This window comes from Epinephelus lanceolatus, chromosome 17 (genome assembly GCF_041903045.1).
Source record: "Epinephelus lanceolatus isolate andai-2023 chromosome 17, ASM4190304v1, whole genome shotgun sequence".
Classification (NCBI taxonomy): domain Eukaryota; kingdom Metazoa; phylum Chordata; class Actinopteri; order Perciformes; family Serranidae; genus Epinephelus; species Epinephelus lanceolatus.
In genome coordinates, this window is record NC_135750.1 from 32,826,643 (window position 1) to 32,845,630 (window position 18,988).

At 40.1% G+C, this 18,988-nt stretch overlaps 2 protein-coding genes across 2 annotated transcripts in view; one reads left to right on the forward strand and one right to left on the reverse strand.

Moving 5' to 3' along the window:
• Positions 1–430: 430 nt before the first annotated feature.
• On the reverse strand, positions 431–9,265 carry LOC117248732 (uncharacterized). The gene is made up of 11 exons (XM_033613968.2): positions 8,713–9,265; positions 8,268–8,549; positions 7,953–8,083; positions 7,595–7,653; positions 7,057–7,209; positions 5,988–6,183; positions 2,815–2,904; positions 2,386–2,488; positions 1,698–1,795; positions 784–904; positions 431–673 (listed from the first exon to the last, which is right to left on the reverse strand). The coding sequence occupies exons 2-11, from the start codon at positions 8,478–8,480 to the stop codon at positions 560–562; spliced, it is 1,278 nt and encodes a 425-aa protein (XP_033469859.1). The 5' UTR covers positions 8,481–8,549; positions 8,713–9,265; the 3' UTR covers positions 431–559.
• Positions 9,266–10,258: 993 nt separating this feature from the next.
• stk32c (serine/threonine kinase 32C) overlaps positions 10,259–18,988 on the forward strand; it is a 95,033-nt gene continuing 86,303 nt past the window's right edge. Inside the window, exon 1 of the mRNA XM_033613588.2 lies at positions 10,259–10,713. Coding sequence (XP_033469479.1) covers positions 10,632–10,713 — 82 coding nt within the window. The 5' untranslated portion in view covers positions 10,259–10,631. The remainder of the gene's footprint in view (positions 10,714–18,988) is intronic.

Below are 18,988 nucleotides of genomic sequence, written 5' to 3' on the forward strand. Positions count from 1 at the left end.
GAAATGTACTTCACTACAAATCCACCCACTATTAATTTGAATTCTATAATTTATGTCAGCCTAAAAAGGTGGGTCAATACTAATTTAAAAATAAATAATTTTAGTTCAGGTTCACCTTTATTTACTATTTCTAATTCATCCTGCTTATATTTTAAGCCTCATTTGATGGAAATTAAGTGATGGTAATTCAGGTTTTTATATATGATGCTATTATGTCTGGTGAGTCAGTGTAACATTTAACAACTGAATAGTTCATTTCACACAGTAAAAGCATGACATTACCAGAGAGACTTTGCGTATTTGATAAACTAAATGATGATAAGGTAAGTAAATGGGAAATATGAGTCATTTCTGTACTGGGTAAATGTCTTGTGTGGAGAGGTTGTCTCATGTAAGTCTAAGAACATTTCAAAACACTCACTTGCCCCGAAACAGCACTGTGATTTTTATTTTTATGACATGAGCATTACAATGGCCATCCATTGAAGTATTAGTCTTCACAGTGGATTCTGAGTATGAATTCAAAACCACACAACTCAAAGAGACGTCACAATCCCCGTCACTTGTCAAAGAAACTCGGCCAGGTGTCTGCAGAGAAGAGAGTAAAGCAATTTCCGATATCCCTTCCCCGATTTCTCGTCCTCTCTAAAAGCCGAGCCTGAAGCTTCCTTATCTGTCATTCAGAGTTGGGAGAAACACAGCCAAACAAAAAACAAATTCAGATCAATGACCAATAAAGTTTCATACAGATGAGTTGTGTGAATAATGAAGTAAAGGCCTGACCTCCTCCACATCTTGTTCTGCCGCTGCCATATGCTCACCAGTCGTGCCACTGGGATTCCTGCGATTCTCATGTATCTTTTCAACACGGGCACGAATCTTCCGCTCCAGCTCCCGGGCTGATCTGTACAGCCACACAGGTCAAAGGTCAAAATTTCATTTGGAAATACTGAATATTGAGATGCCTAACTATAGCCAGAGGTTTTACAGCCTTTATGTCTGGTCACCAGCTAATTAAAAATGCAAGCCTGTGTGTGTGTGTGTGTGTGTGTGTGTGTGTGTGTGTGGCTGTTTTTCCTCATTTAGGATTTAGTCTAACAATGAAAACAGAAAAGTCTAAGATGTATTATCTAATCTGGTGTTTATGATTTTGGGAATTATCTTGCTCAAGGAGAACAAAAGAAACTGCTGATGCTCTAAGGTGGCTGTGCAGTCTTTCTTTGTCCACTAGGTGTCTGTAGCTTTCCATCTGCACTGCTCACTGTTGGAGATAATGCAAAATGCCATTTGGTGGCTACTTGTTGTCTCTGTACTCCTATGGCTCAACATGTTCTGTATCTCTGTTTAAATTGTACACACCAAATGCCCAAAAATATAAGTACAAACCATTATGCCTTATTTATTTTCTTTTTTAAATCTGCATGCAGCACGAAGGAGGTAATGGAGACAAACAGAAGCATTTATGTTTAAGGGAGGGGTTTTTAAACTCTGATATGTTTGTTCAATCAAGGCTGCGACTGAATAGCAGGAAGATGTCCCAATTTTTTTGTACACACAGTGTCATTCAACAAAGAAAATAAAACATTCCTGGCAATGTAGTAGGTCTGATTCTGTTTATAACATTGGTTCATGTCTCAAGTTGTTGTGTTCTACCTATGTCGTCTTTGGTGGTCAGTATTTTGTTCAACCAGATTTACCTGGACGCCTCACAATCTGTGATGGACAAGCTGGACGTCTGACTCTGACGAGTGTCACTGCTGTCCTCCACACTAGGTTTTGAATCTGTTTCAGCTTCCTGTAACAGAGGGCAGGTTGTGTTGAGTATCTTGTTCTAGAGTGCAGAGCTTGTGTATATATAGGATGATACAGCTGCTGCAACACACCCTACAACCACAGCCCACAGCTGCAGCTGTACAGCAGCCTCATTGTGTCAAAGTACCCCAAATTTTACTGTATATTTCAGTAAATATTTGCCCTGATGTTGCGGCTTAAATGTAAATATTATAAGCTACAGTTCAGCTGTATGCGTGGAAATGCTGCTGAATTACTCAAAACCATCCATCTGCATCGTGCTTGCCTGCATGTATACATCTGCTTTGATGGTTATATGTTGCTGCTGCGCGATCATTGATGTGGCACACTCCATCTCCATCAGAAGCACTGCCATCTGTTGCTGCCTTCAACCGCACTGTCCCCCATAACATTATAAAGAATCACTAACTCTATTGATGCTACCACCTGAAAACTCATAAACTACCCTGAAAATGTTATATCATATTTATTGTTACAGTCCGCCACCCATTATGACAAAGGTGGTGCTCTACTGCCCCCTTGTGGTTGACAGGTTTTCAGGTGGTAATTTCAGTGATGTACTCCAACACATACCTGTTTTTTTTTTCTTTGTTCTGCACGCTTCTTCTGCTCAGACATCTTCTTCCCTTGTTTGATCATGGCTTGTGCGCGCCACTTCCGAAGAGCCTCTTGGTTTCTGTGGGAGAGCCGGATAACTATGTAATGATCTGTGTCAAGGAAAATAGTCCTTGGGCTATTGTTTTTAAATGGTTGCAAAGAGGGTTGTAAACATGGACTACTCTTTAAATCTTTACATGGTGGACATAGTATGGATTCCCTACTGTTGGTCACTTGGGCAAATGGCATGAAATAAAATTCCATCTTATCTGTGCTATTACCTGGCCTCAATATTCTATACAAGCCATCGAATATAATTTCATGCTCAAAATGTGGTGCAAATGGATAATAAACAGGGCATTTTTTAACACTGAACTCAAACTCTTATACTAGAAATTAACTTACATCTGTCTCTTCTCTTCTGGCATCTTCCAGTGCTGTGTCTCAAACAGGGGGAGCTCAGGAATTATGCCGGCCTTGGTAGTTGCCTTTTTTCTGACAAGTAAATTGAAACAAAATGCTTTAGTTTTATTGCTCTCCCGAGCTCTGAGTCCCAGTGGAGACAGCCTGGGAGATTTTTATCACTTGGTCTCCTCTGCAGAGAATGTCATTAAAAAGTGTTTTGCTATCCTTTTCCAAGGCACCATGCCATACACAACTCCAAACCTCAGCACAAAAGTTATCTATTGAAACAAAACAAATTCACCTTCTCTGTCCTCCCATTAGATAGCAAACAACACTTTCAAACTTCATAGCACAGTATACCTGAGCAGGTGAAAATGATTTATGCCCAATGGATATTTTCTGCCTGGATATATTGTATCACAACAATGGCAGGAGTTATTATGCTTATGCATATTTGCTTTCTGGCAGAGAGATGTGAGGATCAATACCAAACTCATTTCTGTCCGTTCAATATTAAACTAAAGCCTGCAGCCAGTTAGCTTAGCATGAAGACTGGATACAGCTAACCAAGCAATTTTCACAAGTAACAAAATCCCAATCACAGCACCTCTGAAGCTCACATGTTAAAGGAATTCTTCCCACACAAAATGACCCTTTGTACATCAATTACTTACTATGTGTTGCCTTGAATTTGTGGGGAGAACTTAGTTTTTCTGGCATGCCTTAACGGTGAACAAAGAATCCAAAAACAGCAAATATTCTTCATGAATAAAAGTGAACGGGGACCAGGATTAACGACAGAAAAACTACATCAAAACGTGCATTTACAAACCCTCACACAACTAGCGCAGAATAATCCAAGTCTCATTTATCCAGTCATGTGCTGTGTACTTCCAAAACACATGCATTTTCGCCAAAACGTTGCGAGTTAAAACATGTCAGTATAAAGTGTCATGCACGGCTGAGTAGCGTGCCTGGACACACGTGCGTTTAAACTCTCCTGCGGGGCTCATACATGTGTGTGTGCATGTTCAGGCACGTTACTCATAGGCAGAAGTGTTTGATATTGTAATGTTGTAGCAAAAATGCATGTGACTGGGAAGAACTGAGCATACGACTGGATAAATGAGACTTGGATATTACTGCGGAGGGGTATTCCAGAAAGCGGGTTTAGTGAAAACTCTGAGTATGTTAACCCTGAAATGAGGGAAACTCTGGGTTTTCAGTTCCAGAAAGAGAGGTAAATCAAACTTTGAGTCAATCACCATGGCAACTGAGTCTGTGAACCTAACCTGCTCGCTGGCAGGTTTTCTTCAATAAACCCTGAGTTTTTCTCTGTCTCCTCCCTCTTACACGCTGTTTCATTTCCTCATTCTTTCACTCCGTGTCAAAGCTTGTATCGAAACGCATTAATTAGCGGAGATTTACCGTCTGTCACAGTCTAAATCCTGCTGGATATTAGTTTGTTACTCAGGTCTGTCTTAAGTTACTGAATTTATGCACATCAATCATTTCTTTGGACCTCAGCTTTTGTCTTTAGAATTAAACCTCTGTCCTTTATATATTTATTATTTTTTATAACACTGTGCACAAGATCAGACTGTCAGTCTGTTAGAGCAGCTCCGAACACGTAGTATCAATGACTAATGATCTCTATCACTGATGTCATTGGTCGCACTGATGGAACATAATTCCTATAGCCTAATATTGGGGATTATATGTTAATATTTCTGAGTGAGCAATGGTGCAGCATTTCAGTGTCTTTAAATTTACTACATTTGTAGCTGAAATAAAGTCACTGAATGCTGTTGAGTCAAGATACAAATAGATGTCCAACATTTTAAAATCTACTGTATTTTAACCTCAACGTTTTTTCAAGTGCAAATCACCAAACATATTATTACTGGGTCAGACTGTGAGTTTACAGTCATGTCTTTATGTCTTTGATCTATAGCCTAGCCTATATGTTTTAAATCTTACTATTTTTCAGTTGCTGCCTTCTGTGTTTTTCCCCATCAGTCAGATTCCACCACTTTATCTTCATTAAGGAAATGTAAGTCTGATAAATGATGAATAAACAGACAACACTGAATAAAACTTTTTTATTAACTTTATGGTTAACTTATTTACACTTTCCTCGCTCTGACTCAGGCTCTTCTTTTAAAGATAAACGTGCACCGTCTGCTACACATGCATTAATATCTCTACATCCACTGGATTAAAATGGAGGCGCTGTCATTAATTACCTGTTGCCATGGTGAATCGTGGAGTCGGAACTCCATTGATGATGGCTTTTTATTGTCGGCTTAACTCAGAGTGAACATACTCAGAGTTGACTGAACTAACTCAGATCAGCTGTTCTGGAACCGGTAACTCAGAGTTTCCCATCTCAGGGTAAATCAACTCAGAGTTCAGGGTTAGACTCAGAGTTTGTTTAACCTCCTACCTGGAATACCCCTCAGGAGTTGTGTGAGAGTTTGTAAACAGATGTTTTGAAGTAGTTTTGCTGTAGTTAAACATGGACGCCTATGACTTCAATTCATGACGAATGTTCCCCTTTTTTGGATTCTCCGTTCACTATGGAGCCATGCAAGAAAATTCAAGGTAACATCCATGCATAAGTAATTGATATACAAATGGTCATTTTGCAGGTGAGGTATTCCTTTAACTTGTCATATCTCATTTGTCCAATCTGTCTATAAACAAAAGTGTAAAAATGACAATTTGTTGTCTTACAGGAGTGATATGTGACTATATCTCAGCCAGGACCAGTTGTCAGGCCACCAGCATGGACTCCAGATAGTTACTGGTCGCAGCCAAGAAATTGTCTGGCACATAAGATAAGAAATAAATAAATAAAACAAAATTGTGGATTGCCATTTTTACACTTATGTTTTTGTATGAAATAAACAAACAAGATATAATTAATTAATCAGTGAGCTTTAGAGGTGCTAGTACATCATGTTTCCAGTCTGTATGCTAAGCTAAGCTAACCATATCCTGGCTGTTGCTTTATATTTAATGCACACATACAAGACTGGCATCAATCTTCTCTGCTAACTCTTGGAAAAAAGCCAATAAGCATACATCCCAAAATGTCGAACTGTAACAGAGGAAAAGCAATGTCACTTAAAAAACATCTTATTCCTTTCACCCACACACAAAAGACTTACCTTTTAGTAACAGAAGGAAGACGTGACTTCGTGTTTCTGTCACCCTGCCCTGTGGAGCCCAGCTCAGCTTTGTCCAGCAGGCTCATCTTGTGTTTGAGTTCCCTAAACTTCTGCAGCTCGTCCTCATCCACCGACTCATCCTCCACACTGGACCCCATCAGCTCTGACAGCTGGAGCTTCTCCACCGCTGGCAACTCTACCAACAAAACAACCATGGCAGCTACAAGTATAATGTGGGGGCAGCCAGTGCTGGCAACAATCATTGTTGGCTACAGCTACGGTGGCTGATAAAAAGCACATGATGAATCAAGAATTAGTGATAGAATACGGAGTACTTTTCAAACTGCAGCAAAGATGTGCCAACATTTTACCAACAAATTCACATTACTAATAATACAAGGTGAAACGTTCACCTCTTACTGCAGAGCTGAAAATATGGCAAGTTTTTCAGAGTTATAAAAATAAGGAGCTGAATGTAACTTTTACCCACATGTAGGATAATAAGACTCAGGCTAAATATTCCATGTTATCGCAGCTGAAAAGGGCAGGTGACAATGCAGTATGTAAATGAATGGTGTATATCCAAATCTGCTAAACTTATACACTGCGCCAGTTAAAAGAAAGGAGATTTCCCCCTGGAGACTTGGAGCCCTGTCTTCATTATAACCTTGTAGGCAGGGAGATAAATGGTTTGATTGAGGGGTTTGGCTCTGCTCATTGTGCAGCAGCAGCCTCTCCTGTGGAGGGCTGTCTTGGGCTTCTCACAGTGATTACCTCCAGACAGTGCTTAGTGACAGAGAGCTCCTGTTTAGAGCCCACAGGTTATCGATCATTTTCATCCGGCTAAAAATATTACAGCGCTGGAACAGGGGGAGGAAAAGAGTCAGCCGAGTGGCACGTGCTGTCTCCAAGGGAACAGAAGTCACACCAGTGAAGTGGTACCAGGGCAAGGAGCTATTTTTGTGGCCAGCCGTCCTATCTTTGACAAAAAGAGCAGATGGCTGGAATGCACGTGCATACTGAACACCTTGCTGCTGCACTGTTCAAAGTTAAGGTGCCTTTGATTCACCTGGGGGGCTCTTTCCCATGCTAACTGGCCGCTTAGCCATCGCAGTCCTGAGGTACTGGAGGATGCTCTGCAGCCCCTGGCTCACAATGTCTTGTGGAGGGAAAATGATGGGGCAGTTCCTCAGGTTTAGGCCTTTGAGGGTAATTACATTTCCTGGGGAAAAAAAGACAAATAAAGAATCCCTTAGAACTATATTTACAGGCTATACTTTTTGCGTTTAGCAGACACTCACTGAAATTGATTTACAATAAGTGCATCCTACACACTGTACACTTCCTTAGTTACCAACGTAATTTACTGAGCAGGGAAGCAACAGTCTATGAGCAACAGTATGAGTGACAACAGCTAAAAGGAATGCAAAATATGCGACACCCTTTTGTGTGTTTTTTCTATTAATACCTTAGTTATTCAGTGCAAGTAATCCCATTCTAAATTGCTGCAAGTGAGGCTTAGTGAAACTGATGAAACAGGAAGACAGCTTGTTATCTGAAAGAACAGAGACATTGATCGTTGGTAAAGGTGACTGAGCTCAACTCACCCAACTCTGGTGGAAGTTCTGAGATTGGATTTCCTTCCAGAAGTACTGTTCTCAGAGATCTATATTAAAGAAAATCACAGATACATGATTGCAAGGGCTGTGTAGCAACACATGTTTAGTCCTGAAGTGTACACGAGGATATTGAACAAAAAGTGAGAAAGAATCTTTTTTTTTGACACACGTTGGAATCCTAAATTTAGTTTTTGGACCATATGCTACTAAACAAAACTCTAAAATAGAAAAATTCCTATCTAAAGCTGTTCTGAAATGTGACAAAGAGGAAACTACTCCCATGGTGGCCGAAAGGATTGGAATCATTCAGAATATATTTCAAAGAACAGTTGCATAAGTAACCTACCTGTGCAAGCCAATTTGGGCGGGTAGTGATGTAATTTGGTTATTTCTGAGGTCCAGCCACAGAAGGTTTGGCAAGCTGATGAACACTGAATCTGGGATACTGGATATCTGGTTGCCTTCAAGATATAAATACTGGAAACGATACAATGAGCAGTCAGAATTAATAGAACAAATGCAAAAGAACAAATTGTACTAAGATATAAAATTGTTGGAATAAAGTTTGTGATTTTTGTTGTTGTTGTTGCTTGAAAACCACAGCCGCATTAAGAAACTAGGTGGATAGAGGCTGACAAATGCACGTTGAGTCCAAACTGACCTTTAGTGAGCTATTTTTCAAAATACTTTCTGGAACACGTTTCAGCTGAGTTCTGCTCAGATATAATGTCTCTGCTGAATAAGATTCAGGGAGCTCCTGAGGCTCAGCATCTTCAGGCAGAATGTGGGGGGTCTGTGGTTTGTCAGCACTGTCCCCTAACACAAAACTCAGCTGCAGGTCAGGAACCTCCTCCCCCTCCTCTAGGGATGACATGGTAGAAGTGATGATGCTGAGATGTTTGGTGTCCACAGACCACTGCTCATGGTGTTCAAGTCCTTGTGTCTGAAAATGAGAAAGTGTGTATCACATTCAATGGGCAGGTTTCGTCGAAACATCAGAAGAGTATTTTTACTTGCTAGCTATTCATTCATTCATTGCTGCTGCCTAACTTTAGCTAGCATTAGCAAACAGTTCAATTATTGTACAACTTCCGTATTAACGTTACCTGGAATATGAATAAACATACTCGTAGTCTGTGAACTCGTCTCGGTGTCCTCTTCAAGTTAACACTTTATTTAAACGGTAAAAATATACCCTGGGAAAATGTCATGCTAACTTCTATATATCGCCTCACGAGTTATACGTCGTTACCATGGCAACGAGGTCAACACAAACTACGGCAACTGTCCACGTGCAAACAAGGCGAACTGCATCCATAATGTATCAACCAGGGATTTTTTTTAAAATACTGTGTAAATGTGAGCAGGTCACATGCCACATTCAACGCCTTTATATATTTTACACTTTTTAACATGCAGTGTTGTAACAGAGCTGATAAACCCAGTGAGCATGTGTATTGCAGACAAAGTGTTAAATCCTTTTTCCCTCTCAGTGGTTCGGCACCACCCATCCATCTCCTAATGAGATTGTAGAATAATTCACTGAGGTTCATGACTGACGGAAAGCAGCATCAGTTTCCTGCTGGTAACAAGCGACGAAAGCCCCCCCAGTTTCTCCCGAGCTATCCTGGCTTCACCTACAGAGGCTGGTCTTTATGTGTTGATATGCATGACAGTCTGTGATACAGGGCTACGTCGACTACAGTCACTGGCCAGCAACTGTCACACTACTCTCACAACTATCAAGGTAGTCAGAATACCAGCGGGCAACTTCCGGTTAAAAAGTTCACCATAAAAGTCCCCTGGGCAATAGTTGGAAGTAAAGGAACGCGGATTAGATGCACTGTAGAAATTGTGAAATATATAAAACCTTTTTTTTTTGTTCGACTAAAGGCTTTTATTTACACGCTTTATATGCTAGAGTCCATAGAGGAAAACAGTTATTTATTCTGAATCATAATCATTCACTTGCATGTATTGTTTGTAGGGCTGCAACTAATGATTATTTTCATTGTCTATTAATCAATCTGTGGATTATTTGCTTGATTAATCGATTAGTTGTTTGGTTGATAAAATGTCAGAAAATGGTGAAATGAAATGAAATGAAATGGTGAAAAAGGTCTATCAGTGTTTCCCAAAGCCCAAGAGGACGTCTGCAAGTGTCTTTTTTTTTGGTCCACATCCTGAAGATATTAAATTTACTGTCATAGAGGAGTTAAAAACAGAAAAAAAATGACATTTAAGAGGCTAAAATGAGAGAATTTTCCCCTTTAAAAGTTACTCACACCGATTAATTGATTATTAAATTAGTTGGAAATTGATTAAATAGATGACAACTAATCAAATAATTGTTGCAGCTCTAACAGTTTGTCAAACTGCTTATAATCACAGATACATTCATTTTTGTACATTAGATTGCTTGGTTATCGATATGAAGGAAATTGACTCAACTGGACTTAACTGTTTTAATGTAAATTAATGTAACAAATAAATTAATATATAATCACACTGTACCATTGAATTCATACGTAATGAATGTAAATTCTCCGACTGGGGCGATTTTAAGCGACTGCAGTGCCTCTGCAATATTTATAGGCTTTTATTTTTAAGGCACCGTTGCATGACTTCCTGTTTCCGTTCAGCTAACTATGGCTAACTCGACGCAGCATTTACTCTCAGCCCCGACAAAACAGAAGTCTCTCGGTTTGGCTGGCAGGCTACGGAAGACAACTGAACACTACCAGTACCGAGTGATTATATTAACCTCCAACTGTAACAAACCGACTAGTCTTTGTTTGAAAAATATTTCACAGTCCGTCGGGACTTGATACACTCGCTCCCGCCTGGTTTAGACAGACAAGTCGCGGCGCTCAAATTTCGGCTGAATAAATATCGGATAAAAAAAGCGAAATAACGGACACGGTTTGGGTGAGATGTACGGTTAGTATTACTGTGTTTTGAGGAGGGTGTCCAACACAGAGCTGTAGTTTCTCCTCAAGAGGCGAGGAATGCAATCTGAGCATCAATGTTTCACTGGGGCAAGTGGAAGAAGAGGATGGGAGCCAATAGTTCTTCAAAGAGACCAGTGTTCGATGAAAAGGAAGATGGTAAGTGGTGGAAAAGTAAAGCAAGGGTTCCCTTTAAACCCTGTCAAAAATAACACTACTTTGGAAGTACAGGTTTGTTTGTTAATAATCAATGTATAGTGTCAATTTAGTACTATTTCTCCAGTTAGCACTAGCCTGTAATGTTGCCAAAGAGTTGTGCTGTGATAGTGAAGCTAAGTTGTCAAAGTTTCTGACAGGAATTTAAATGTTGTCAGAAGAAAACTGTTGCTGTTGAGACTGCTGGGGTTGATCCTAAGCGACGAGGAAGAGTGTGTTGCCTACATTTAACAAAGGCTGCTTTTGTGCTTTGGGAAATGTTGGAGGCGATGATAACAGAAGCTAAGTAACCTTAAATTTGTATATTCATCACACACAATAACGCCCACACAACGTGCACTGACAGCACACAAAGTTTCCACTTCACATTAGCCCATGTACAGATCAAATGAGAGACACAAAGTGCAGCATTCCCACTCAGTCACAGCAGGAATATCTGCTGCTCACTGTGAGAAAATACGTTAATGCCTGAATGAACTCTTTGAAATGAGGACTATTTGAAGACAGATAGTTAATTGCATAATTAAGTCAAGATTAGTGTCATGCATGGAAGTAATGTTAATTCATGATATCTTGTCAGTGTATGGGAAATAAGCTTCTTGGAAGTGCACCCCAGTAAGCCCAGCACTGAATCACTGAATCTCAGAAATCCAGTGTTGGTACAGAGCTCTCATCAATGTGCTGGCCAAGTTACAAGCAAACTTGAGTAAATTAGGTCGTTTCACTGCAGGGATGTGGTCATATGGCCTCCGTGTGTGTGTGTATGTGTGTTTCTACATACAAAGAATAGCCTTGAGGAAAAGTGTCTAGCTCTAATTCAGATTGCTATCAAAGTGAGTAACTGTTGAAAAGAATAGGAGTGGCTCTACAGCCTTAAGTGGTATGGTCTCACCCTTACAGCACTTGATCAAAGCCCATATTGGTTAGAGAGATGTTCTTGGCCAAGCTGTACAAATTTCTGTTTTTATAGCTGCTCTGTGTAATTAAAGGAGAAGCCTTGAAGCACAGGGCTGAACCTCTCAAGGCTGAGATGGTGTGTTTCCCCGCTCTGTGCTGAATCTGAAGAGAGACGGCCTGTACCATGCTTATAATCAGACAGAAGTCAATTTCCATACGCTCCTATCATCAATATGAAGCAGGTGCCACTTATGCATGACCTACAAAAACTAATATCAGCTTCAATTTCAATTTCCATCCACTGTCAAGAGCCAGTGCAGTTGCATTATCAGCATGGCCTTCAGACCTGCCTCTATCATGCTGCATAGATGCATAGATTGACTGTTCCTTGGTGCAAAGGTGTGTTTGATGTATTTATGCAATGATGTTATTACAAGGATGTATTATTAAGCGTGTCCCTTTCTGCAGCAATGAAACTCTTTATTTCCTGCACACAGTGAACAGTAGGCATGGAGTAAAGCGAGTGGAGGGCACATGTATTCAAAAGAGACAACTGTTAATGTCAGGTGGATCACCTTGAACACTTGTGAAGCGCCGATTCTGCATAGTTTAAAGTCTTTGTAAAGCAGCTGCTTCTCTGTTACATTGTTCCATCTTTCAAAGCGCTGCCTACCGCTGATAACAGTCTGAGCAAACCACGGTGCTCTGCATAGTGGATGCTGACTTCGACTCTAGATATCTCTTGCTGCCTGTCAGGTCTCTTAGAAACAGTATCTGTTGGCTTCTTGGAAAACAGCATATGGCCTACATTAGGCAGTAATATTAGAGCAGCGTTTGGCTCAAAAGGCTGCAAACATAATCAAGTGGTCAGGTTGATGTCCAAGCGTAGCTGCCAAAAGGGCTTTTTTGGCAGATAGTTTGATTAGCAAAGGAAAGCTGTGGAATTGATTGAGGTGCACATCCTGCTAGTTTCTGCATTGCTTTTCTCACTGAAACTCTTTGACAACAGCATTCACGCCAGTCTGGTCTATTAGACACTTTAGCATGGCTGCTATCATCATTTGTGAGAAGTCTCTTCTTTTTCTCTTTTGGCTGCTAAATGGCTGCTGAGCAGAGCTTGTTAAATTTCAGAAGTGCTGGACTGTTTCTAAGCCAGACAGGCAACCAACGAAGACTGTATGAAGTCACTGCATCCAGCCAAGACATAGATCAACACAACATGGTCTTTTTATAATTCAGTTTTTGTATGGATCAAACAAATAAAATATATTGAGATATCTGTGAGCTTTAGAGGTACATGCAGGTCGATTTTGTTACCTTCGGACAGAGCCAGGTTAGTTGTTTCTCCCCGTTTGAGTGTTTGCTCTAAGTTTTGCTTACTCGACAATTTGAGGGGGAACGTAATCTTTCATGTCAGCAATATGACCATAATGCTTTCCCCTTGTTGACCTGCCATCCCTCTCCTACCCCTCAGTCAGCACCCAGATGCCTACTAAAACCCCGACCTATGACTAAAAAATTATTGAAAATGTATAACTGGTTTAGCAGACCAGAAAAATCACACACCAAGTGCATTTGTTAAATCATCTCACATAACGTTACTCAGCTAATCAAATCTGTGCATTACAATAAGCATTGGGACTTAAGTGTGTGAGAGACACACACAGGGTAGAGACAACAGTCGGGAAAATAGGAGAATCAAAGAAAAGTCATTTAACATGGCTTGTTCTAAAGAGCAAAACATAGAGCTTTGAATTGAGAATGGACAGACTCTTAAATGTTCATTTTTTCTCAAAGACAGTTCAAAACCAGTGTGTCTCATCACATGTTCTGGCTGTTATTAAAAGCGGCACTGTACAGAGCCACTTGGAGACAAAGCACAGAGCATTCTCTGAGCAAACACGCCCACTCAGATCCTAACTGAGGGCACAGAAAATGAAATCTGTTATCAATCAATCAATTTATTTGTCACTTGAAATTATTCGAGGTACAACTTCAGTTAAATGGCACTGAATCATAATGCAAGCTAGACAGTAGACAGGGGCTGGGGGTCCGTCCTCCCTTGTAGAAATTCACGAATAACCTGCTGGATTTCCTTATCGGCAGTTGCTGGTAGCTATACCACACAGACACGAGAATGAGATTGATTAAAATGAAGATATAAAGCAATGGATAGTTGGGCCCTTTTGCCAGTGGTTGCACTGTATAATGAACTAAAAAAAGTCTTAAAAGCAAAGAGTCAGATTGGTTAATTCGTATAATTCTTGTAGAAAAAATAAGGAAAAAATAAATGTAATCTTGTGCAACAATTTTTTTCTTTTCTTATGATTCATCATATGACCCCCTTGCTACCCACAATGGGGGTCCTGACAACTATTTTGGAAAGCACTGTTCTGTGCCATGTCCTTATTGACCAGTGATGAACTGTAAGCAGCTGTGTGTCAAGAATGCAACTGCAGCAGAATCAGCTGTGTGAATGATTAGTAAATTTAGCTAACAAAGAAACTAGTTATTAATTGCAGCCCTAATGTAAATGAGGTTTGTGCCAGTGGCTGTTGAGTTTAACTATTAACCAGGCTCCAGACAAAGGAGCGCTTCACTCTCTCCAAATCCTCATCTGAACTTGGAACAGCGCTAGTTTGTCGTTTTTTGAAAGAGGGCACTTGTTGTGAATGTGCCTCAGTGTTCAGGAGTGAGTGCAGAATTGACTAATGCCTGCTTTAATTGAGCATGGGCACAGATTTAGTGTACTTGTTATTTTTGCTCCGAAGGATTTACAAAGTATTGGAAGTGTGGGAGTGATTGTGTATGCAGAGGGTGCTGTTAATTGTGTTGTCTGTTTATGGTATTGTTACATTGTTGTGTGCATTTGATCATCCTTGTTAAGCCAAAGGCAAATTTCCACTTCTGTGGACGATAAACTTCTATCCTCCGTGTAGGCGTGTATGTGTGTGCCTGAATGTCTGAGTGTGTGCGTGACTGCTCTTCCCGTCAAGGATAAGTGTATGAGGCAATGAAAGCAGATTTGGTTGAGGATAAAGATAGACACAGAGAGAGATGGCTGATTACTTGCACTGAATACAGAGGCGCTCACTGTCTTTCATCTCTGTTACAGACTCTCACTTTCTTTCACTCTCTTTATTCAACTCAACTTCATGGCTGCCTGCAGCTACTGGCCACAGCGGAGGGCCGCCATAATTGGTCATAGCAGTAAAGTGCAAGAGGTGGGGAATACTGTCCTGGTCATATATAGCAGTATCATCTGATTGCAGAGGATAGCCACGGTTCAGACTGTTGAGCATTTCTCTTGTGGGAACTTGCTTGTGATGTCACTCTCAAAATAAACATGTAATGTAAAGCTCAATGATCTGAGGACAATATGTAAATGCAATTTTTTAGACCAATTTTCAGTCCATGCTTTGATTTATGTTGCGGTGATTTACTATAAATTAAACTACAGGTCTTTCTTTGTAGTCTGCATAGCAAAATTTTGTTTTTTTATGTTTGTTAAATCAGATAAAACTCTAAAAGGCAAAATTTTCAGAAGCAACTTTCCAGCTGAACAGTTGGAAATAGCTAAAATATGAAGTGGTATTTAAAATACCGTTACAGAACGAAGTTGAAAGGACACTGAAAAGAATAAAAACTGAAGTTTAAGTGTAATGACTGTATGAAGTTGAAGTGTCAGTTCAAATGTAAGCCCAAAGTTGAAACATCCGTTGAAGCTTAAATTTCTTTAGGCACACAAAACTGAAAGGAATTGAAGAGTGCTGTTCAAGCCTTGAAAGGAGCTGAAATGTCTGTCGAGGTGTAGTTGATAAAGTGATCTGAATGTGGCAGTTGAAGTGGAAAAACTGAAAAATATTCATTTCAGTTCAAGTGTGAAAACTGAAAGCAGATGTTAGTTTAAGTGGAAGCATAAATGTAAGCACTGAAAGTGGTTAGGGTGAATTTTGTGTGAACTGTGGAAGTTTTTTTAATTCAAAAGTGAAGACATGGGCCCTAAAAGGGTTTGAAGTGTCATTTTAAGTGCACGAAGTGGAATCGTTGAAAGCAGAGAAACTGTTAGTTGTTGATTTATAAATGAAAGCAGGTGAAGTATCAGCTGATGTGCTAATTACAGGGCGTTCACTTGATTCACTTAAGTATCACATTTTCTAAAGTGTTTTTTGATTTAAGTTTTTGATGCTTGAATTGGTAACATTCAAATGCGGAGGTGCAAAGAAGTTGCCGCTTTTATTTTGGAAATCTCTGAGTAATGTGACATCATATCTGTTTCAAGAAAACCAAAGCTGAAGCGAGAAAGCAGAAAATGGCAGAGGGTCTGAGGACACAGACCTTCAGTAGCGGCTGTAGCAGCTCAAACTCAGTTAGAGAAAACTCCCTACCAACTTGGCAAACTTTCTGTTGCTGCTGTTACACAGATTAGACCCAGCCTGCTGTGAATCCCAGTGCTGGGGCGCTGCTACAGCCACTACTGAGGGTCCGTCTCTGGAGCATCTGCTCTCTCTCCTCCTGGTGAATAGTCTCCTAGTGACGGGGAGGCAGAGAGGTTGCAGGGTGCACCAATTTGACCCATTTTAAATACAAAAAAAAAAATGTTGATATTGTGGTGGCTGCCACAAATAAATCAGTGTTTGGGAAACACTGGATAACTAGCTTGATGAGCAGGCCAGGTAAATGTAGCAGTTTAAGTTTAACTCAAAAAGTATTTTTTATTGAGTCTATTGTACATTTTAGCACCTTTTACAGAGCAAGGTCATAAAGAGCTGAACTGGACAAAAATGTTACAGAATAAGACCATAAAAACAGTCACTAGATTATTAAACACTTTTCTATACAGTATATGATGCTGCTGAACAGGGAGGTAAATCACAAGTTTCATCACAATACGGTGTCAAATCAGTTTTTTGGACAACGATATGATATTTTCTGATATCACATTGTCTGCCGCAATACGGTTTCGATTCAGTTTATTCAAGGGCCTGCGATCAATGTGAGACGATATGTGTAAATATCCTCATCGTCTTCTTCCTCCCTTCTTACCATTGTCTGCCTGGCACTAGGCCACCGTCACTGTTTAAATTAATTTAGGAAAAAGTTGTGCTTAGATGGAAATGGTGACACATACGTGCCATGGGAATTTCAAAAGAAAGGTGTATCTTGAAGATGGCGATATGTATTGGTGTTTTCCATTTGCATTTATAATATTTGATTGTTGATTATTACATATCGATCGAGATCAATGTATTGTTACGCCCCGACTGCTAAAATAGAAGGCAGAAAGACTGAATGATGTGTGATGTGCATTGTTTTTGGAAATATGTCTCACAGTATACAGTATTTAGAAGTGTATGATGCAACTTTTTCCCATTGTCTGGTGTTAAGAAAGTAAATACAATTTCAATACATATTGAATTGGCAACCAGGTAGTTTATTTTTGTAGAAACATTGATCACTTCAACTCACATTTATTAAGATATTACATCAGAGACATTCTAGACATTTTTCAATAATATTCCTAAATATTCATTACACTTAAAATTGGTGCTATATTTATATTGAACAGTTACATACTTGGCTACTTATGAGAAGAATGACAAACTGCTAGGCAGGTCTGACAGTGTTTTCACATCTGACTGACAGCACCTTCTGCTGCAGACAGCTTTGCGTAGGCTCTATTTCACAGCAGGCATTTTGACTTGTGATAGGAAAAACACAGGTGTTACTAATAACATTAATGATGGCTTCTATTCAGTTGTCCATCTGTAAGCCATTACAGTGTGACAACGAGCCAGCATGCACAAATTTTAGGACCCTGACACTGAAGCAGCTACAATGAATTCAACTATTATTCATTTTATTATTTACACCTGTGTTGTTTCTTCTGTGACATGACAGAGTGGCTTCTGTGAAGAAGGCCTTCGGTGCTATCGATCATATTTCAAGGGTAGATATCACTTTTTCCCAACATTTTTCCCCAGATACAACACTTCCTAAAAGCAGCTGACAGTGCCTCTCCGTTACTTTTTGTCCATCTCTCCAGTCTTATGTAACCTTGTTTGCTTCGGGTGATGTGCAGGTAATGACAGTTGTAACAGCTCTAGTGCCAGAGCGTCTTCAAAGAGATGAGCTCAGCTTGATGCTGTGGTGACAACAGAGGGAAGAAAGGTCGCCCTTCCTTGTAGAGGTGTGTGTGTGTCAGGGAGGAATGGATTAGGACAAGGGGAGTGCAGATGAAGTGGGCTTGGAGGAGCGTGTGTGGATTCTCTCACACTTGCTGATTGTGTTGTCTTCATTGTCTTCTGTTTTTGTTTCTGCATTTGCACTTTCCTGACCTTTAAAGAGGTTTATTGTTGACCATAAATCCCCTCATCTTTGTAATGGGAAATTAAAGACTGGAATTGATAAGAAGGGCATCTAATAAAGCAAACAAAGCTGTAACCTGTAGGCAGCCTCGCAGCAGTAGTCAGGTTAGTTCAATATTTGGCTCTCGGGTTGCACAGTTCTTTTATGGAGAAATATATGACTGCTTTCAGCCCACATTCAGTTAATTCCCCCTGCTTCGATTACTGAACTAGATTCATGACAGAGGGAAGAGAAGCAGCACTCTCACCTTGCCAGTTCCTGCAGGAAACGTGAATGCAACTGTAAGTACTTTTTCACTGTGCCCATGCTCAGGCAACCTCGTAGCAAATGAGGAGGATCGGAGAGGATAAAGACTCGGGTCGCAAATCACAAAGTCAACACAAGTTGCTGACAGACTGACAATTGTAAACTCTCAGTAGTTTGTAATCCCATTCATTACACAGGATGTGTGTGTGTGTGTGTGTAGTGTCTGACAGTGTTTGTGGTGAGACCTCTGTGCAGTGTAGTGAGACAAACTCAGGGCTCTTACTTTGCATGTAGCAGCCAGCCCAAACATTCTATCCCATGGAAACCAATTAAAACCAGTGTTCAGATAATCTCAGCATCCCTGCATTGTTTCCATGTCAAAACTGTTTTAATATTCAATGTTCTGTGGGTCCTCGATTTCAGAGGGAGGTAGACAATTTACCGGCTCACATGACAACTACCGATTTCACTAGCTGTGTCTCACTAACTAAGTAAGCTACGGTTAGCTACATGAATCTGGTGAATATGCTGCCTCTGATTGACTTTTTAATGTTTCAATCTAACTTGTTTTTAAATATTTTTAAAGGTCTTGTGGCCTTGATGACTATACATACATGATATTCTAAAAGACTGAGGTTGAAGCTGTATGTCCCAGGCAAATACTCAGAATAATCCTCAGTAAATGATCCATGTAAAAGACACTGAA